This window comes from Bos grunniens, chromosome 1 (assembly GCF_055505025.1).
Source record: "Bos grunniens cultivar Pamir isolate PY7600 chromosome 1, Bosgru_T2T1.0, whole genome shotgun sequence".
Classification (NCBI taxonomy): domain Eukaryota; kingdom Metazoa; phylum Chordata; class Mammalia; order Artiodactyla; family Bovidae; genus Bos; species Bos grunniens.
The window spans coordinates 337,905-357,856 of record NC_141165.1 but is presented as its reverse complement, the minus strand read 5'-3'; the positions used below and the strand labels follow the sequence as shown (position 1 = coordinate 357,856).

The 19,952-nt window shown below is 45.0% G+C and overlaps 1 protein-coding gene across 1 annotated transcript; it reads right to left on the bottom strand.

The window, feature by feature from the left end:
• Nucleotides 1–41: 41 nt before the first annotated feature.
• Nucleotides 42–17,551, bottom strand: PP2D1 (protein phosphatase 2C like domain containing 1). The gene is made up of 4 exons (XM_086413374.1): nt 17,351–17,551; nt 16,041–16,197; nt 14,094–15,227; nt 42–969 (listed from the first exon to the last, which is right to left on the bottom strand). Exons 1-4 carry the CDS (start codon nt 17,549–17,551, stop codon nt 167–169), a joined length of 2,295 nt encoding a protein of 764 aa, XP_086269500.1. The 3' UTR covers nt 42–166.
• Between the last annotated feature and the right edge of the window lie 2,401 nt (nt 17,552–19,952).

Sequence of the window (19,952 nt, the reverse complement as noted above, 5' to 3'; positions counted from 1 at the left end):
CTGGTTCTTCTCTTTTTTCACATGAACATATACAAATGGCATTGTGTTACCTGAAATCTGCTTTTATATTTTCTTTACTGCATTCTTAAAAATGGATGCATTGTTCTGGTACCTGGTTCCCTGAAGAACTGTCTCCATGCTTCGCTTCTCTGGGTAGCCAGCGCGCTCATGGCAGCAGCTGATGCTCAGCTCCGCTGAGCAGTATCACCATGACTGTGATGCTGTCTCTGGAGCCAGCCGCTAGAGCAGCGTTGACGAGCTCGTGGCTGACGTACGCGGCAGCGCCCTCGTAGAAACTCTGACTGCCTGGTCCTCCCTGTCTTTCTCTTGAGTCTTTCGGCTCTCTGTCCACACTGGTCATTCCGCCGGTTCCTTCCTCACTGCAGGGATCACGAGTAGTCTTTTTTGGTGGAGACAGTCCTGAACTTTCAGGGTCACGAATAGAATGTTTTGAAACTGACAGGTTTTCTTCTGAACTTCCAGTTGACGCCCGTTCTCCAGATTTGCGCTGGAACACTATGTGGATGTTAGTCTCTGATTTGGATGTGGTTTGTTCACTGATGGGGCAAAGCAGAGACCCTCTGGGTGGTGACGGTTGGTTCCCCGTGGCAGGACCCCGTGTTTCTCTGTGTGCTTGGAAAGCCGACATGGCGAGCGCAGTGACCTCCTTCGTGTCCAGGACTCCCCAGAGCCCGTCGGTGCCCAGGATAAGGAACTGACACAAGTCATCTATGGGCACAGAAACCGTCTGAGGCGCTGGGATGATGAATCTTTTCAGCTTGAGATTCCCGTGGAAGCCAAGCCCTCGTGTGGTGGTTGTCTGCCCCTGGAGGAGGCCATGCGGTGCGTTGGCGCTGATGACCGCACCCTGCCGGAGCACCCGCCTCCTCTCGTCCAGGTTCCGCGTGCTGTGCTCTTTGGTTAAGCAGAAGCCTTTCCCATTTCTGCATAAGACTGCTTGCACATTACCTAAAAGATGTTTAAAAATTGGTCCTAGAGATTTATAACCCGTTGTATCAAACACTGTTAACGTCATTAATTTGTTCCAGAGTATAGACAGAAAGCAAGCCATTAAAAAAATTTTTTTAAATATATGTAATATTCACATCATTATTAGATTTATAGTAATTCAGATTTCAAACTGGAAGGCTCATTTATTCCTCTTAGCAAACTTAGTGTTTAAAATATATTTAGTATTGAAACAACAAACTACAGATAATGAAAAATAATCTTTTTATGAAGCAGCTTCTGAGTATTATATATAGAATCAAGAATTAAACTTTTTTCTAATCTATATATATTCCATAGAGCAGACATTTTGTTAATATTTTGATAAATGCCTTTTCAATTAAAAACACAAGCTGATTTTTTTTCTAGGAGTGGAGTTTGATAATTTTTTAACTGGTTAAACTTAAAACCTGAATATATTATAGGTATGGATGATTAAAAAATTATAATGCCACTGTTAGTATCCATCTTACTGGGTTTGTTATGTGTGTTACAATTCAGTCAGCCAGGCCTGGGAAGAGAAAATAATGTGGCGTTAGTGTGTGAAGTGGATAACATTTAGCCAACATTAAACCCTTTGATTGAAAACTGAGGTCTTACAGTTTGTTCATGGTTCAGACAAACCTGTCATGTGTGTTTTATTGAAATCCTAAGAAAATTTAAACGTCATCCTTTGAGACAGTTTGAAGGATGGTTGTATTACCAAACTTTTCTTTGGTATACAAAAAAAGAAATTTTTGTTTTTCATTTGTTAGGAAAAACTGATCTTCCCAAAGTTTTTAGGAACATAATTGTATGTTTATAATACCTATGAGAATTAATATTCCTGGAATCACAGGCAAAACTTACATTAAAATATTCTGATTTCAAGCATGGTACTGTACCTGGAGTCAGAATTTTGTTGTTGCAGCCCCTAGTTTCGAATCCCCTCATACTTCAGGTAAAGGGTCTTACGTGTCAGAGGGTGAGTTTCATACCCCTAATCTGGACAGAGCCTGAGTTGGTAAAGCATTAGCTCGGGCATAGAGGGAGCCTGTTGGCTTATTTACATAATGGAAACTGCTAATATCTACTAAGCATTAGATAATAGTACCTAATAATAATAATAGCTACTGAATGGGACCAAAAGATGATTACGTGGACAATTTTGGAAACTTGATAACTGTAAACGATAGTCTTCAAAACTGCATGACCTCTTCTATTTATTTGTGGTTTGGTTATTAATGATTTCTGTTAACTTTTCTGCTGGTCATTCTGTTTACACCCTGCAGAAGATAAATCAGTAAAATAATTCTTGGCTTTTGCTAGTTGCAAATTATGATTGTGCCGACAAAGTAAATGAACCGTTGTGTTAGCAGGACACATGGCTCAGTCCCTCTTCTACATTAGGAAGTTTCTTTGTGTGCCTGCACACGGAAACGGTGCTACCGGAGCTCTGAAACGGGGCTCACAACAGTGAATCCACCGGCTTCCTGGATGTGTTATCTGCATGTGGCGCGCCAGAGCTCACTCAGCAAAAAGCACTGTCTCCTCTGTGTGGTTTGAAAAGAACTTAATACGATTATCTCGTTACAGCGGAAGGGGATAATTGGTGTTTTGATTTTCGTGGCCTGTGCAGAGAGCTTGGTAAAGATACGTACTGCCGTTTGCCTTTTTTTTTTTTTTTTTTTTGATTGTTGTGCTACAGAGTAGGAAATGCCGTTTTGGTTGATTTTATTATTGTGAACATCCCTGAGCTCAGCACAAATAAATTTTCAGAAATTGAGTACACAAGTAATGGCTTCAGGTTTTGTCCTGCCATTGACTTGCATGAGTGAGTTGTTTAATTCCTTTGACAATTATTTAATTCCTTTATTCATTGCTGCCTTCTGAATACCTCACAGCCTTACCTGTGTGACTTTGCATGAAGGAAGGAGGGGTACCCGCTGTTTCTCAACTGTTATGTATAACTCAGGAAATATGGGATGATAAGGAAGATTACTCAGGCCCTGGAAGAGTATTCCTGGCACGCAGGATGGAAAGTGGATGGGCAGCTGGTACTTGCATCTCCTGAACCTTGGGCTGCTAAGCTGTCAGCTGCAAACGGAGTTGCTGAAAGCCATTGACTACATTGTTGAGAGCTAGAGTGAAATAATGAGCAAAAAGCTTCAAGGAAAATAGGAAATTGGAGGGAGATTTAAAAATAACCCTCAATGTCCACGTGTCTTGGAGAATTGAGGCAAAAGAGAAGAGCGAGGTTTGGCAGTTTGAGAGCACGATTGCCTTTCAGGAAGGGCCCCTGTGAAGCCTGGAGGAAATGAGGAACGCGGTGAACTGTGATGACCCTCACCCAACGTGCGGTGAACCAGCAACACGGAGAGTTCAAATCCCTAGACAGGAACCTACTAGCTTTCAATAGCTGGAGAGACAGTGCTCTTCAGAGCAAAATAGAGCAGGGGGACTAGAAGGCCACGTGTGCAGGGACATTCGTCAAATGGGAATTAACTGCTTTGAGAGGACACGGGAGCCTTTTTAAGACCGTGTGCGTATTCGTTATGCAAAAGGCAGGGAGGTAGCTGTCCCTGCAGCTACCAGGGTGTCTCCAGTTTATGAAAAGGAAGCGTCCCTAGTATGCCTGAGGGCCCCGGGATAAAAAGACGGCTTGGTTCAGAAGCAGGACTTGGGACCAGAACCTGACATATGGGACATCAGTCCCAATTTTGTCCGTGTGTCTTTCATTAAGTTACTTTATTTCTCTGAGTGACATTTAATTATTAAGTAGACAGTTTTGAATGTACATCCAAAAAGATTCCTTTGTTTTTGTAAGATGTGTAAGCACGAAACTCACCTTCAGCATTTTCCGTCTGGAGTCTAAAGAGTACTTAACACTTCATCCTCAACCATCTGTCAAATATTTGTTGTGTATATATGAGTCCACCACCAACCCACCCCTTAAAAAGGAAGGTGGGGAAGGGAATGTCTACAAAAGGTGAATGTTTTTTAAGAATGCGGTGTTTTGTTTTGTTTTGTTTTGTTTTTTTCTGCTTAAGATGACTGGAGTTGAATTATGTTTTAGGGGAAAAGATGGGGCTGGAAATAGTTTTTAAAGAAACTTACTAAACCATCTTTAAGAACAATCATTTCTAGATAGAATCACAACACATGAAAATATTTGCAAACACAGTGTCAGTCATGAAATGAGAAAGGAGAGGACCTGGGAGTGAAGGGACACCCCAGACGCAGGACGCTGCAGGCAAAGGAGCTGAGCAGAGGGGCAGTAGTGGGCAAGGGCACGCTTGGTCTCTGCACCTGGAGTGAGCTCACGGGAGGACACACCAGGACGCTAGGAAACGAGTCGTTAAGAGGAACGATGAGCAAGAATGTATCATCCAGACAAAGATACTGGGATAGCAGATACATAAAACACTTCAGTATCAGGAAGGAACAGAAGCTGTAGCGCCTGAACCCCGGAGTGTTCCAAGAGCGCAAGCCAGCCCTTAGCTGAGAGTGCTTGCTGAGCTAAGTGAGTGGCCTTGGACTTGCCACAGGATTGCGGAACAGGAAACGAAGCCTAGGACTTGTTTAGCTTGGGGAGACTAGTGGTTCCCAACAAAGCTAGGGCCACAGACGACCGTGCCCTCACTGAAACACCGAACAGAAATATATGCCCCTCATCCACCCTCCCAGACTACCACAAAAATGAACTATTTCAAAATCGATGCTGAACGGTGGAGGAAAGAAAGGGAACCACAAAGCATTTGGAAGCACAACCTTTGTGTATTTGTAGTCTGGAAATGCTCAAATTGATCGTTTTAAGTCAGATTGACAGTGTTAACAGGCAGGGATCAGGCGGTGGTCAGTGTGTAGTCGAGATGACAGAGGCCTCAGTTAAATCCTCCCAAGTATTAATATAGGGAATTTCTCTGCTTCCGGCCAAGATACAGTAACAGTAACTGGACTTAGCCTCTGATCTGTGTTGAGGAGACAGAACTGAGAGTCCAGGGAGACCAAGGCAGCCAGACTTCACCAGGGAAAGAACCAGAGGGAAGGGTGCTCAGAGACGGCCAGGGGCCTGCAGAGACGCGTCCCCGGGTGTCAGCAAGGCCCTGATCCATGCGTGTGAGGAAGCCCCGGGCCCAGCACTGGCAAAGAGCTATCAGACCCATCAGCAAAACTCGGCTGAGGACACAGCAGTCAGACTAGAAAAACACCTGTGGGTCACTGAGTAGTGTACTGAGGAAGGGCTTGCCTCAACCTGAATTAGACATTGCTCTGAATTTATCTGACAAATTGTAAAAGTAGAATCTGAAACAATCAAATGTTTCTAGTAACTCCACCCTAGAACAAAGCTCGGGAAGTTAAAAAAAAAACCCATATACTACCCCCCTTATAAGACCTGTGAATATGATTTTATTTGGAAACAAATCTTTACAAGTGAAATTAAGTTAGGGTTTTGAGATGGATTATCCAAGTTGATTCTAAACCCAAAAAGTATCGTCATAGAAGAGACACAGAGGGAGAAGAGCAGAAAGTCAGCAAAGACAGAGGGATCTCCCCGGGAGTCTAGTGGTTAAGACTGCTTCCAGATGCGGGGGTGCAGGCTCATTCCCTGGTGGCGGAACCAAGATCCCATCCCACATGCCAAGTGCCTGCCCCTTCCCCCCAGAAAACAGGAAGATATCGGAAGAGTTTTTGGCTGGGATACTGGTTTTTGGCCCAGATACTGGGAGTATGGGACTTCCCTACCGGCTCAGTTGGTAAGGAATCTGCCTACAATGCAGGAGACCCAGGTTCGATCCCTGGGTCAGGAAGATCCTGGAGAAGGGAATGGCAACCCACTCCAGTATTCTTGCCTGGAGAATCCCATGGACAGAGGAGCCGGACAGGCTACAGTCCATGGGGTTGCAGAGTAGGACACGACTGTGCGACTAACTTTCACTTTTGCAACTACAGGCCAAGAAGTACCTGGACCCAGTGGAAGCTGAAAGAGGCAAGGAAGAACTCTTTCCTGGAGAATTCAGGGGAGCACGGCCTTGGAAACACTTTGATTGGGAGCATCTAGTCTCCAGAACTGTAAGAGAAGGGAGTTTTGTTGTGTTAAGCTGCCAAGTTCAAAATAATTTGTTACGGCAGCCCTGAAAAACTAGAACACAAAGCGTGCAAATAAGTTGGGAAATAACTACCCATAATAAAGCAAGAAATCCATTGAAACCAATGCAGAACTGACAGAGATATTGGAATCAGTAGGAAGAACTCAAAGTTGTAAGTGGAGTGCATTTGTTCAGGAAGTTATGTATAGGCATGGAAAGTGAAAGAAAGTCAAAGTGAAGTTGCTCAGTCATGTCCGACTCTCTGTGACCCTATGAACTGTACTTCGCCAGGCTCCTCTGTCCATGGGACTTTCCAGGCAAGAATACTGGAGTAGATTGCCATTCCCTTCTCCAGGGGATCTTCCTGACGCAGGGCTCGAACTCAGGCCTCCAGCATCGGAGGCAAACTCTACTGTCTGAGCCACCAGGGAATCCCATAGGCCTGGAAGATAATTTCAAAAGTCAAACTTCTGAAGATAAAAAATACAAAATATGAAATGAAATGTGGGTTTCCCTGGTGGCTCAGTGGTAAAGAATCTGCCTGCCAAGGCAGGAGACATGAATTTAATCCCTGGTCCCAGAAGATCCCACAGGCCGTGGAGCAACAAGCCTGCGCGCCGGAACATCCGAGCTTGTGCTCTGGAGCCTGCAAGCACCTGCGTGCCTGAGCCCAGGCTCTGCCAGAGACGCCACCGCCTGAGAAGCCAGGCACCACCGCTGAGAAAAGCCTGTGCGGCAACGAAGACCCAGCACGGCCAGAAATAAAGAAAAACACGAAAGAGGCACTGGATATGATTAACAGCAGATTCAATATCCCAGAAGAAAACGTTAGATTATTGCAGAGTAACGTGAGTGAATGTGTGCGCAGTCACGTCCAACTCTTTGCAAACCCGAGGACGATAACCCACCAGGACCCTCTGTGCATGAGGTTTTCCAGGCAAGAGTACTGGAGTAGGTTGTCATTTCCTAGTCCAGGGGATCTTTCCCAGGGATCAAACCTGAGTCTCCTGCATCTCCTGCAATGGCAGGTGGACTCTTTACCACTCTGCCACCAGGAAAGCCCATTGCAGAGTAAGGATCTCTGAAAATCTGCTCCTCAGTAAAAGGACGGAGAGCACTGTGAAAAGCTGTTAAAGTCAACTTTTCTAGAATGCCGGAAGTTGACCAAAGGCTTGCAAAAAGCTGAGCATTATTGAAGAGAGACAGCTTAAAGTAGGTATTAATAAAAACAGAAGTGTTTATGGCCTTGTAACTTGACCTACTCCAAACCTTTTCTCTTCAGCTCTGCAGTAGCCTTGAAAACCAAAAGTTTTATAATGAAAATCAACAGTCCAGTCTAGAAGCCTCTACAGGGGAAAGAATGGCTTTGGACCTCCCTAAAAATCTACCCTCAGAGAAACCTCACTATTTGGACTTTTTGCAGTTACCTGAAGAAAGCTCCATTCTCAAATCTTGTCATCATTTGATCTGACTCAGAGCTTACTCTGTGCAAATAACTGACCCTCAGTGTGTTTGCCAGGCTTCCCAAATGATGTTAGTGGTAAAAAAATCTGTCTGCCAATGCAGAAGATAAAAGAGATGCAAGTTCGATCCCCAGGTTGGGAAGATCCCCTGGAGGAAGGCATAGCAACCTACTCCAGTATTCTTGCCTGGAGAATCCCGTGGACAGAGGAGGCTGGTGGGCTACAGTCAAAGAGTCGGACACAACTGAGCGACTTAGCAGTGTGTTTGCTGAGAAGAATCAGCAGCAACGGTTTCAGAGCACAGCTGCCTGAAGCACTGATCCCAGCACCCAGTAAACTGCGTAAGAAACAGCTGAATGATGAGACTCTGTAGAGGGTTTTGAAAAGCTCAAATATATTCCCCGGAAAAATAGAAAAGGGCGCACACGCAGCAGGCTGTGGGCCGGCCCGGGACTCGAGCGGCCCCTGACGACTCACCTGTGGATGGTCTTCAGGACAGACCTCAATAGGAAGTAAAAGCTTAGGCAGCGTTGTAAACCCCCTGCTATTGTTTACAAGACAAAGATACCCCCTCAGAAAGACTGGAATCCATATGTATTAGTACTAGGTGTTTAAGGAAACCATCATCTAGTTCTTGCTGCTGCTAAGTCGCTTCAGTCGTGTCCGACTCTGTGCGACCCCATAGATGGCAGCTCACCAGACTTACCCATCCCTGGGATTCTCCAGGCAAGAACACTGGAGTGGGGTGCCATTGCCTTCTCCAGTGCATGAAAGTGAAAAGTGAAAGTGAAGTTGCTCAGTCGTGTCCGACTCTTCGAAACCCCATGGACTGCAGCCCACCAGGCTCCTCCGTCCATGGGATTTTCCAGGCAAGGGTACTGGAGTGGGTGCCGTTGCCTGAACACTAACAGTGGCACCCACTCCAGTACTCCTGCCTGGAGACTCCCAGGGATGGTCCATGGGGTCGCTAAGAGCTGGCCACGACTGAGCAACTTCACTTTCACTTTTCACTTTCGTGCATTGGAGAAGGAAATGGCACCCCACTCCAGTGTTCTTGCCTGGAGAATCCCAGGGACGGGGGAGCCTGGTGGGCTGCCGTCTATGGGGGCGCACAGAGTCAGACACGACTGAAGCGACTTAGCAGCAGTAGCAACATGACCAACCAAGCAGAGACTTTGTGTCTACACATGACACAGCATATAGACTCTAGAAAATTAGTTCTTTTTTTTTTTTATGATCTTTACAAAGCATACATTACCATTACACGACTTCCGTGCCTTCTTTTTTTTTTTTTTGCATTTCTGTAACTATTCTTGTGTTTCTTTTTTTTTTAAATATAAATTTACTTATTTTAATTGGAGGTTAATTACTTTACAATATTGTATTGTTTTTCCATACATCAACATGAGAAAATTAGTTCTTAAAAGTCACAAACCAGTAGCACCAGCGGCCTGGCGAGGAAGGGCGTCTGTGTGAATGTGAACATCCACGTTTCAACAAAAAACAAAACAGAACAGGGAGACAGTCAACGAACGTCAAAGCACAGGCCATGCACAGAAGAGAAATAAATCAGCAGAAACTGTCCCTGAGGAATTATAGGCACTAGAATTACAGTCCCCCCAAAAAACAAATGTTTTAGAAGTATAAATATGTTTAAAGGGAAATATGGCTAAAAGTGAAAGCATGAGAACACTGATTCCCCCAAATTAGAAACTATCAATAAAGAGATGGCAATTATAACAAGCAAATCAAAATTCTGGAGTTGAAAAGTACAATTTCTTAAATGAAAAATTCAATAAAATGAACTCAGAATCAGATTTGAACTGGCAGAAAATCAGCAAATTTGACTGATAAATTGAGGTTATCCAGTCTGAAGAAGAGAAGGAAGAAAGAACGAAGTAACGTGAACAGTCTCAGAGACTTGTGAGTTACCACCAGGTACATCGACATACACATAATTGAAAGAAGAGAGAGTGGGGAAAGAAGGTTTGAAGACATAATGGCCAGAAATGTCCCAAATTTGAATAAAAAGATCCAAGAAGCTCAAAAAACTCAAAATAGTATAAATTAGAGGTCAGTACTGAAACATGTCATAATCAAACTGTCAAAAAACAAAGGAAAAAAGAATATTGAAAAGAGCATGAGAAAAGTGACTCGTTACCTACAGCCAAAGGAATTCAGTAAGATCGACAATCAGTCTTATCAGAAACCACGGACGCCAGATGGCAATGGCATAACATAGTCAACAGGCAAACTATCCTTTCAACAGTGAAGAAAGTAACATGTTCCCAAGTAAACAAAGACTAGGAGAATTCACCACCGGCAGATCTGCCGAACGAGAAATAAAACGGGAGTCTTTCAGATTAAAATGAAAGCGCAGGACTGTACGTTGAACCCACCCGCAGAAAAAAAGGTTACTACTGTTGTCTCTCAGGATCAGGGAGCACTGGTTCTGGGACTCCCTGAAGATGTATCTGTGGGTATTCAAGATCCACCAAAATCTGTGGATATTCAAGTCCAACAGCCAGCCCCGCCCCCATATCTGCACATTCACAGATTCAGCCAACCGTGGATTGTGTAATAGGTATTTACTATTGAAAAAGTTTTGCATAGAAGTAAACCCACACCGTTCAAATAATGTTGTCAAGGCACAGCTGTATATAGCTAAATATAAAACAGTAAAAACTACTTTTTAACACTCTTCTTCTCCTGTCCTGCATGAGACAAAAATTATAAAACGTTTTTAGGCTTGTAGTGTGTAAAGATGTAATTCTATAAAGTACAAAGAAGGGTGGAGGAAACAGAGCTATCCTGGAGCAAAGATGTTGTATACGTCTTTTTGAAATTAAATTGGCATGAATCCAAGCCAAATTGTTTTTAAGATTTTATTATAATCGTCAGGATAGCCACTAAATTTGTTTAATATACAGGAAGAGAAACACAGGAATCAAAATAGAAAACTAGACGATATCTAATACAAAGGAAAGCAATAATGATAGGAAAAAGAGATAGAAAGCTAACAGCAAGATATCTGACATATATCCTACCCTGCAACTAATTACATTAAATCTAAATGAATTACTAACTTGAATCAAAAGGGAAAGATCAGCAAAATGGAACGACAAACGAACACGCCCAGTAGCAGGCTGAATAAAGTCCCCAGAGGTATCAGAACCTAACTTCTGGAGCCTGGAAGTGTTACCTAAAGGGCAAAGACTCTGAGGATGTGACTCTGACCCTGAGATGCTTACACGGGGTTGTCTGGGTGGGCTCTAAATGCCATCCCAGGCGGGAGGTTCGGCTATAGACACAGAAGAGGGAAATGTGGAGGCACACCAAAATCTAGGGAATGCTGGCAGCCAGACCGAAGCTGGAAACGGGAAACAGATCCTTCCCACCCCCTCGGGAGGGGCGCTGCCGTGAAGGTATTGGGCCAGTCATGCTGAGGCAGAAGGTTTTGAACCCTGAGAGAATAAATTTCTGTAGTTTAAGCCACCAAGTTTATGATAAATTTGTAATAGCAGCCACAGGGAACAAAGACAAGCAGTATCCAACTATAGCTGTCTAAGAAGACACTTGATTCAAAGACAAATAAACTCAAAGTACAGGCTGGGGAGAAAGGACTCTACCAGCGAATGTACTAAAGACCACGGAGACGTGCACTTTACCTGGATGACTTCTGTGCTTTGTGAATTATATGTCAGCAGAGCTATTAAAAATGAAAGTATTGGGGAAAAGGATCTAAGAGATCAAATGAAAATCCCTTATGTTTATAAGGACTAGTGTGGTTAATTAAAAACATAAAGTTGGTGGTTTATTTGATATTATGAAAAAAGTGTATGTTTCCATATCAATATGTTTATTAGTATTCTAATCCTATGGGGATTAATTGAAGTAAAAGAGTACCAAGGGAAATTATAAAATGCAATGCAAATGAGAAGTGCTAAGAACAAAAAACCAAGAATGTCTTTTGAAGACTCTTCCCACATGCACAAATTCAACATTTATTCAGTGGCTTTATCACCACATTTGCATTTCACTATAAAGTGAAGTGGGTTTGTTTTTTTGTTTGTTTTAATTTCAGAGTTAATGGTGATACTGGTATTTGGTAAATTTCAAACAAAGAAAAATGAATTTCCTTGCTAGCTTTATAGGTAATATTTTATAAAATACAAAATATGCTCCTAATAAATTTGTGTCCAAATTTATGTTTTTGTAACTCACTTAAATTGCTTTCTTTTAGGAGCACTTTTATATTATAAATCATGACCTCCCTTTCACTCGTTGAATTTTTTTCATCTACTTGTTTCTATTAAAATGAAAGATGCTCAAATGAAACCATTTTAGCACAATTAACACATTTTAACACAATTATTCAACACAATTCCTGTAAGTTAGAGCCAACAAATGTTTGACCTGAAGACTAGAACCTGCCAAACAGCAGTGAGTGAGCTTGGAAATAATGAATCAGAGTAAACTCAACATTTGACGATGGCATCTCCTTACTGAATATCTCATAAATTTTCCTTTCATTTTCCAAGAACCCTGATATCAAACGATACATTCTAACAGAGGTCCCAAGTCCAAGGATATGGGTCAGTTCCCAGGTAAGTCTGAAACCTGAAAATCCTCCACCCCTGAAGGAAACCTGCTCTGAAGCACTTTGGAACCTCAGGGTAGAACCTGGGAAATGGCAAAGACCCTAAGGAAACTGGCCATCGCACTTGCCTCCTTGGTTTTGCTTAATTTGGAGTCTTCATTTTGGGCACACAGCCAGAGCCAGGCCAGAAACAGGCCAGCTTCCAGGGGCCTTGGCATGTAGTGGTCTCGGTGGGTCTATCTAGCCCTGCTTTGGAGTCAAAGTCTTCCTCCCTGAGGCCTAGACTCTTCAGGCTCTAGAACAATCCCCTCAGAGGCAGCTTGATTTCCATCTCCAGTTCCTATTACCTCTGACACCTTAAACAGATAATTTCACCTCTCGAGTTTCCATTCTCTCATCTGGAAAATTGAGTCAACACCACTTAGAAATGGTGGCAGGGGTTGAGAAAGAGAGAGAACCAATGTTGTTTAAGGATCCAGACTTACAATTATCAGTCAATCAGTCCTAGAGATGGAATGCACAGTATTGGGAAGAGAGAGAACATATATATTTTAATTGTCAAACTTGCGAAGAGACTAGAACTTCCAGCCACTGAAAAGAAATGATAATTATGTAATGTGATAGACGTGGTAATTATTGCTACTATGGCAGTCATGTTACAATATAAAAATATTAAATTAACACGTACCTCTTAAACCGACAGAATGTTACATGTCAAATATGTATTTTTTAAAAGCGGTACTTAGATATCCTTAGATATGAGAATTCTTGGAAGACCATGTGAGAAATCACTCTATATTCAATATTAAATAAGTGGACATTGTCATTAGTAATAATTCTACCCAGGAAAGGGTGGCGGAACCCTGGTTAAGCATCTCATGGAACTCAGGTTAACTTGGCTGAAACTTTTTGACCTCCAGGCTTTCCATTTTGGCAAGCTCCTTAGCTAGAACTTTAGACTGCAGGTCGAAAGAGTAGCTTCTTGGACGTCCCTCACGGTTGGGAATCTGCCTGCCAATGCAGGGGACACAGGTTCGATCCCTGGTCTGGGAGGATTCCACATGCTGTGAGGCAAGTAGGCCCGATCGCCACAACTGCTGAGCATGAGCTCAGCAACGAGAGAAACCGACGCCGTGAGACGGCCTGGCAGCCCAGTGAAGGGCAGCCCTGCTCTCTGCACCTAGAGAGGACCCAGCACAGCCACAAATAAACACATGAATAAATACAAATTAAAATAAAAGTTTAAAAGAATTGCTTCTTGAAATAAAAGACTCCAGCCACATTTTTTGGAGAAGCATATATATGCCTAGGGGCTGGCCTGGTGTTCCAGTGGTTAGGACTCCCCCTGCCAATGCAGGAGACGCAAGTTCGATCCCTGGTTGGGCAACTGAGATCCCCATATGCCAAGTGGTGCAGCAAAAAAAGATGAAAAAAGAAAAAACCCACAGCTATAACACAGTCGTGAACGACTGTTTCCTCTAAGATGAAGCTGATGCGGCTGGCCAGTAAGCACAAGAATGACCTTTGCAAATGTGTTAGTTAGCGGAGTAACTGACCACTTTGAGCAGCTATATTAACACCACTCAGAGAACTGTCCTCTCTCCCAAAGAGGGGAGTGTGGGAAATGTTTTGGCTCCATTCAGATTAAGCAAGTGTAATAGATTCGCTTTGCCTTTATCAGCTGCTGTGTGACTGCCCCATTTAGAAAACTTCATATTTGGATCACATTGTTTCACATATGCGCCTCTTTGAGAAATAATTACAATTCATGTTGTGCCTGCAATCTGAATCTAAACTGTGGTTGTTGATCATTTCTTAAACTGGTCAATGAAATATCTAGGCATGAAAAAGTCATTAAATAATAGATCAGCAGATAATTCTGGAAGCATGAGAGGTTTTGCTGCCAGGAATAAAACATATTAAGATGTAGTCTGCCACATTCAATATACATACCAGCATTTGCGATGTGTAGCACCCCAGTGGTGATTTGGGGCATCCCCGGGAAAAGGTGCCTATCTGCCAAAGCAGCAAGGTCACTGATTCTTCCCCAAGACCTCCTGGCTCCGGGACTCTCAACACTGCTTTCCAGTATGCAAGTGACTGCGGAACAGCCACTCCATCGGACCCTGGACGCTTCCCTCCTTCCAAGACGTAAAAGCCTGTCCATTCTCCAGAACGCTTTGGCAAAGGCTTTGTGTATGTTCTCATACACGCTTTTCATTCCTTTTGTCCTTTTCTTTTTGGAGGAGAAAGACTCTTCTATAGCTCTGTAGTCTTCACTAAACACTGTGTTGAAAGAATTGATTACTTTTTGCTCTTCTGAAGTCATCTGGTAGGAAGGATCAAGTCTGGAAAGTTGATGGAGTAGTAAAACTGGGAGTTCCATTGAGGTCAAGTCGGCTGCTGAGTCTCCGTGATGTCCATCAAACAAACCAAAAAAACACACGTTGGGTTTACTGCCAAAATTATTCATGACAATGAATTTATTATTCATGTCAACTCTCCATGTAGAATTCCTGTCTTTGCAAACAGCTGCTCCTTTAATTAACAGGTGACCGATTTTTTGAGGATGTATGGAGCTCTCGCAAATGTTCTGCATAATCTTATAGTATGCTGGTATCTGTCTCTTCCACAGTAGCTCAAAAGCATTATTAATGCTCTGCAAGGTTTTCTCGTTGAACGCAAAAGATGACAGCAGCTTAGTAATGACAGACTGTCTCTGGCCTATGATCGCTGAGAGCCCTGGTTTCTTCCCTCCCGTCCACTGCAAGCCCAGCGTGCTCAGAGCCATGTGCTGCTTCTTGTGGGAGAAAACTCCAGGCAGGCCAACCTCACGCTTGCAAATGGAGCAGGGGAATGTGAGCATCGCATTGTAGTCCTGCACTAGAGAGTGTTTCTCAGAGACTTCTTTTGATGGTCTCTTCTTCTTCCTTTTAAAATGCTTTCTTTTCCATGTCAGTGGGACTTCATACTCTGAATCAGCTGTTGGTTTTCTCGTGTACAACTGCCTTGCTTTCCAAAACACTCTGTGAACAGGATGAAAGATATTTACAGGCCTGAAATGAGGCAATTTGCAGTTTGCTTTGACTCCTCAAGATTTAATATTGATCTAACATATTCTGATTGCTCTTTCTGTGATTCCTCCTCCAAAACAGAGTACCAACCCAGGGAACTGGTGACTGGCCTGTGCAGGCCCGAGCGAAATTAGGCAAAATCTCTAGGAAGCCAGATAGACCTCTAAGAACAAATAGCGAAATCAGCATAATACTTTATCCGGGCGGGGGAGGTATGCACTTGAGCCTTAGCAATGTGGTTTCAAGTATGAGCGTAATTACTTTTGTACTTAAATTTTTCCTAATAATAAAATAATTATATTATATAATATATATAATGTAAAGATATATAATAATTGTTTAAAATACTTTTGTCCTAACTAAAGCATTCTCAGGAAAATGGGTGGGAGATGTACCTCATGCAGGCGCATTTAATGTGCTGCTCCTCCTATGTGTACTTAAATCCCTGCCGTGCACAGCTCTGCTGGATGTAGCCACTCATCCCTACGGTAACACTTCAATCACCAGTTTTCACCTCATAAATGCTCGTTGATCTGTTAGCCTATTAGCAAACTCTCCTGGCTTTGCCTCACCAACCAATTTTTGTTTTTCTTTTTTAATGGAAAATTTAAACAACACGCAGGAATGGAAATATGTAATGAGCCCCCGTCGCCAACTTCAACCATTATTAACATTTTTTCACTCTCATTTCTGTGTCCTCAGCCACACATTATTTCATTTTACTCATTTCTTTACCAGAATATTTTAAAGCACATCCTCCAGTTCTATCAATCTCACCCATCACTTCAGTACTTAGTCGGCTCACATCCACTTCTTCAGTGTCTACCACAGGCCGGCTGCAGGATCAAGCTGGTGTCCTGGCCTGCAGCGACGACGGGAGGAGTCTGTGGCCTCATCCACACGCTCATACGGAGAACCAGACAGCCCGCTGGAGCCGGAGCAGAGCCCTGTGACGAGGCCCGACCGAGGGCCCAGCCCTTCGTCTGCGCGGGAAAGGGGCCGTGACAGCTGAGCTGACTCGAGAAACACTCAGTTGAGGAAAAGCAGCAAGGGCTCCAAGGCAAACCCACGGGGCAACCAGTTAGCAGGCAGGAGCGGGAGGAGGGCCCAGCCAAGGAGCCGGACAGGCAAGCAGAGACGTACGGGAAAACGGCAAAGCTTTTCAGCTCTTCTGACCAAAATGTATACCAAGTATCTTTTAACTGCTATTATTGCATAATGTTCATGTAAAGAATACAGTTTTTCTGAGGCTCGTTGAACTGTTTGGACCATCTACAGAGGATAGCCATGATACAACTCTCTCTCACACGGAGCCGTTCTGGGAAAGCAACATGCCCATTCGTTCATGCAGTAGGGGCCTGCCATTTGCCAGGGACTGTTTTATTTGCTCGGGACAGAGTGGTGAACAAAGGCATTGTCTGCGATGGAGCTTATAGCCTCATATGGAAACAGGCAATGACTGAAGGATCATGGAAACTGGTACCATCAGACAGAGAGAACTACTAGCATGAAAGAGCAGAATAAGGGTGGAGAGGACGTCCCCAGAGGCCCAGTGCCTACGAATCTGCCTGCTAAGCCAGTGGACACGGGTTTGATCCCCGGCCGGGGAAGACCCCCTGCCGCTGGGCAGCTGAGCCCGTGGGCCACAGCTAGGAGCGCCTGGAGCCCGCGCTTTGCGGTGACTGAAGCCGCCTCAGGGAGAAGCCTTTGCTCGGCTAGAGAGCAGCTCCCACTCACTGCAGCAGGGAAAGGCCACAGGCAGAAGTAGACCCAGTGCAGCCAAAAATAAATTAAAAATAGATAAAAACACTGTTAAGGAAAAGAATAAGGGCAGACAAAGAGGCGCTTCCGGGCGGTGCAGTGGTTCAGACTCTGAGCTTCCGATGCAGGGGCACCAGTTCAGTCACTGGTGAGAGAAGATCCCCCGTGCTGTGTGGCATGGCCAAAAAAGGAAAGGCAGAGAAGCAGAAGCGCTTGGCATAAGGCAGTCACGAATATAGCACTCTTCCATGAACATAGTCTACCAGGAAGTCGCGGTTTCGTTTGATGACTGAGAAAGTGGAGGAAAAAGAAAACTGCAGATATAACTGTTCACTAACTACATTTGTTATCCGATACAAATGGAAAAAAAGTTACCTGAAAGCACTGTTCGCCTCCATGCTCCTCTGGGATCGCCACCTTCCGTCGCCCTCTCTTCACCAGTGTTCCGCGGCCCCTGTCCCTCCAACTGCCTGGCAATGGTGACCGTAGGAGTGGGGTGATGGGGATGCTGTTGACGGCAGGGGGACGGTCCCCTGACTTGGTCACGGACCTCCTCGTGTGGAATGTTTGCTGCATCATCTGGAACCTCAGTCAGAACTGACTCTGATTCTGAAGGACTATGAAGCAATAAGGGCACAAATTGTGCTAACTAACAAACTTGTCTTTGAAATTTCTGAAAGAAGGATCATTCACTGAATATACTGCCTTATGCCTGCATGATCAGATCCAAAAAATGAAAGGAGTGCCTATCAATTGATGTCAGTTAACTGACTGCCAATTAAGTTGTGTTCCCACTCAGGGAAAAGGTATCTTGGGCCATCTCTCCGGGACATGCCTTCCTCCCTGTCCTGGAGGGCCTGTCTGCTCCATCCTGCTGCTGCAAATCTTCGCTTGAAAGTTATACCCTACCCCTCTTTTTCTGGGCTTGCTTCCTGAGGCTGCCTTCTTCCTGGCCGATACCTGTAGCTCTTAGGCTCTATGAAGCTGCCCTCCCTGCAGTGGAAGCATGGAGTTGTAACCTCTGGGTCACCAGGAAAGTCCTGTTTCCTAGGTTGTTAATCCCTAGGTGTATTCCACTTTCTCACCCTGAGCTGGATTGGAACTGGAGTCCAAGAGGAGCTTGTTTGCATATTGAAGGTTGGACAAGCCTGGCTACCTACTTGACATCACTACAGGCACATATCCCAGTCAACCCAAAGTTACGCGTCCAAAATGGAACTCACTACCTTTCCTCTGGGCTTCCCAGGTGGCGTGGTGGTAAAGAATCCACCTGCCAATGCAGGAGATGCAGGAGACTCGGGTTCGATCCCTGGGTCGGGAATATCCCCTGGAGGAGGAGAATCCTTGCCTGGAGAAGCCCATGGACGGAGGAGCCTGGCGGGCTGCAGGCCATGGGGTCACAGTCAGCCACCACTGAGCATGCACACACTGACATTTCCTCCAGAATCGCCTTCCACCGTTAACTTGCTGAGGCTGGAGACAACGTTGGCCTGGGTCCCTTTCCCTGTGGTTCTAGATTAGGGTTGGCGAGAAGGGAGCCTGGGGGCACCGCCCCTGAGCACCATGATGGCTCAGCGAGGCGACCGCAGTTGCAGAGGCGCCTGGCAGCATCCCGTTTGTCCGGTTCTCTCAGCACTGATGAATCCGCAGCAGCTCCTGCCTCTGGAGCCCTGAAGGTGGACGCTCCCCGCAGACTCATCCGCCAGCATCCCTGTTCCACGGCTGGGCCTTCTCGGCTTCTCAGGCTTGTCGGGGACTCCTCTGTCCCTTCCCTGTCCCAGAGGTCCGCGTGCCCAGCTCCTTCCACAAACTGTGTAAGGTCAGATTTCAACAGTAAAATCTTCACTCCGTCACTCGTGGGCTTCAGCGTTACTGACTGAACCCGAGCTGACACGGGCACCACCATCTCACCTGTCCTCCCCTTCAGGACCGCGATCACACTCCCGACTCCCCACGTGGCCCCTCCATGCCGCGATCACCCCTCTCGGCAACAAAACACCCAACCTGCAGGACCCCCCCTGGGCGGGGACCGCCCTTTCCCCCTCCAGTCTGGCTGCTCCTCAGCGCAACCCCTCGGAGCTCGCAGAGCTGACCCTGCTCCCTGAGCCTTGTGACCGATTTGCCCTTCTTCTTGGGATAAAATCCTTCAAGCTCCACCTCTTTCAAGTTCAGTTCAGTTCAGTCGTTGTCGTGTCCGACTCTTTGAGACCCCGTGAACCACAGCACGCCAGGCCTCCCTGTCCATCACCAACTCATGGAGTTCACCCAAACCCATGTCCATTGAGTTGGTGATGCCACCCAACCATCTCATCCTCTGTCGTCCCCTTCTCCTCCTGCCCTCAATCTTTCCCAGTGTCAGGGGCTTTTCAAATGAGTCAGCTCTTTGCATGAGGTGGCCAAAGTATTGGAGTTTCAGCTTCAACATCAGTCCTTCCAATGAACACCCAAGACTGATCTCCTTTAGGATGGACTGGTTGGATCTCCTTGCAGTCCAAGGGACTCTCAAGAGTCTTCTCCAACACCACAGTTCAAAAGCATCAATTCTTCATTGCTCAGCTTTCTTTATAGTCCCAACTCTCACATCCATACATGACCACTGGAGAAACCCTAGCCTTGACTACACGGACCCTTGTTGGCAAAGTGCTGTCTGTCCGACGTGCCGTCTGTCCGACGTGCCGTCTGTCCGACGTGCCGTCTGTTCGACGTGCCGTCTAGCTTTGGCTCCTGGTAACTCGTGTAGCTTCCTCGGCATCATTGCCACCCTCACCCCCTCCTTAACTCTTTCCTGGTTTAGGAAGAAATGGCATTTGGTTATTTTAATCTGAATTTCTTACTGTTCAATTAGGTTGCTTTAAGGTTTTTTTTTTTTTTGGATGTGGACATTTTTAAAGTCTTTATTGCATTTGTTCCAATACTGTTTCTGTCTTGGTGTTTTGGCTGCAAGGCACGTGGGATTTTAGCTCACCAGCCAGGGATA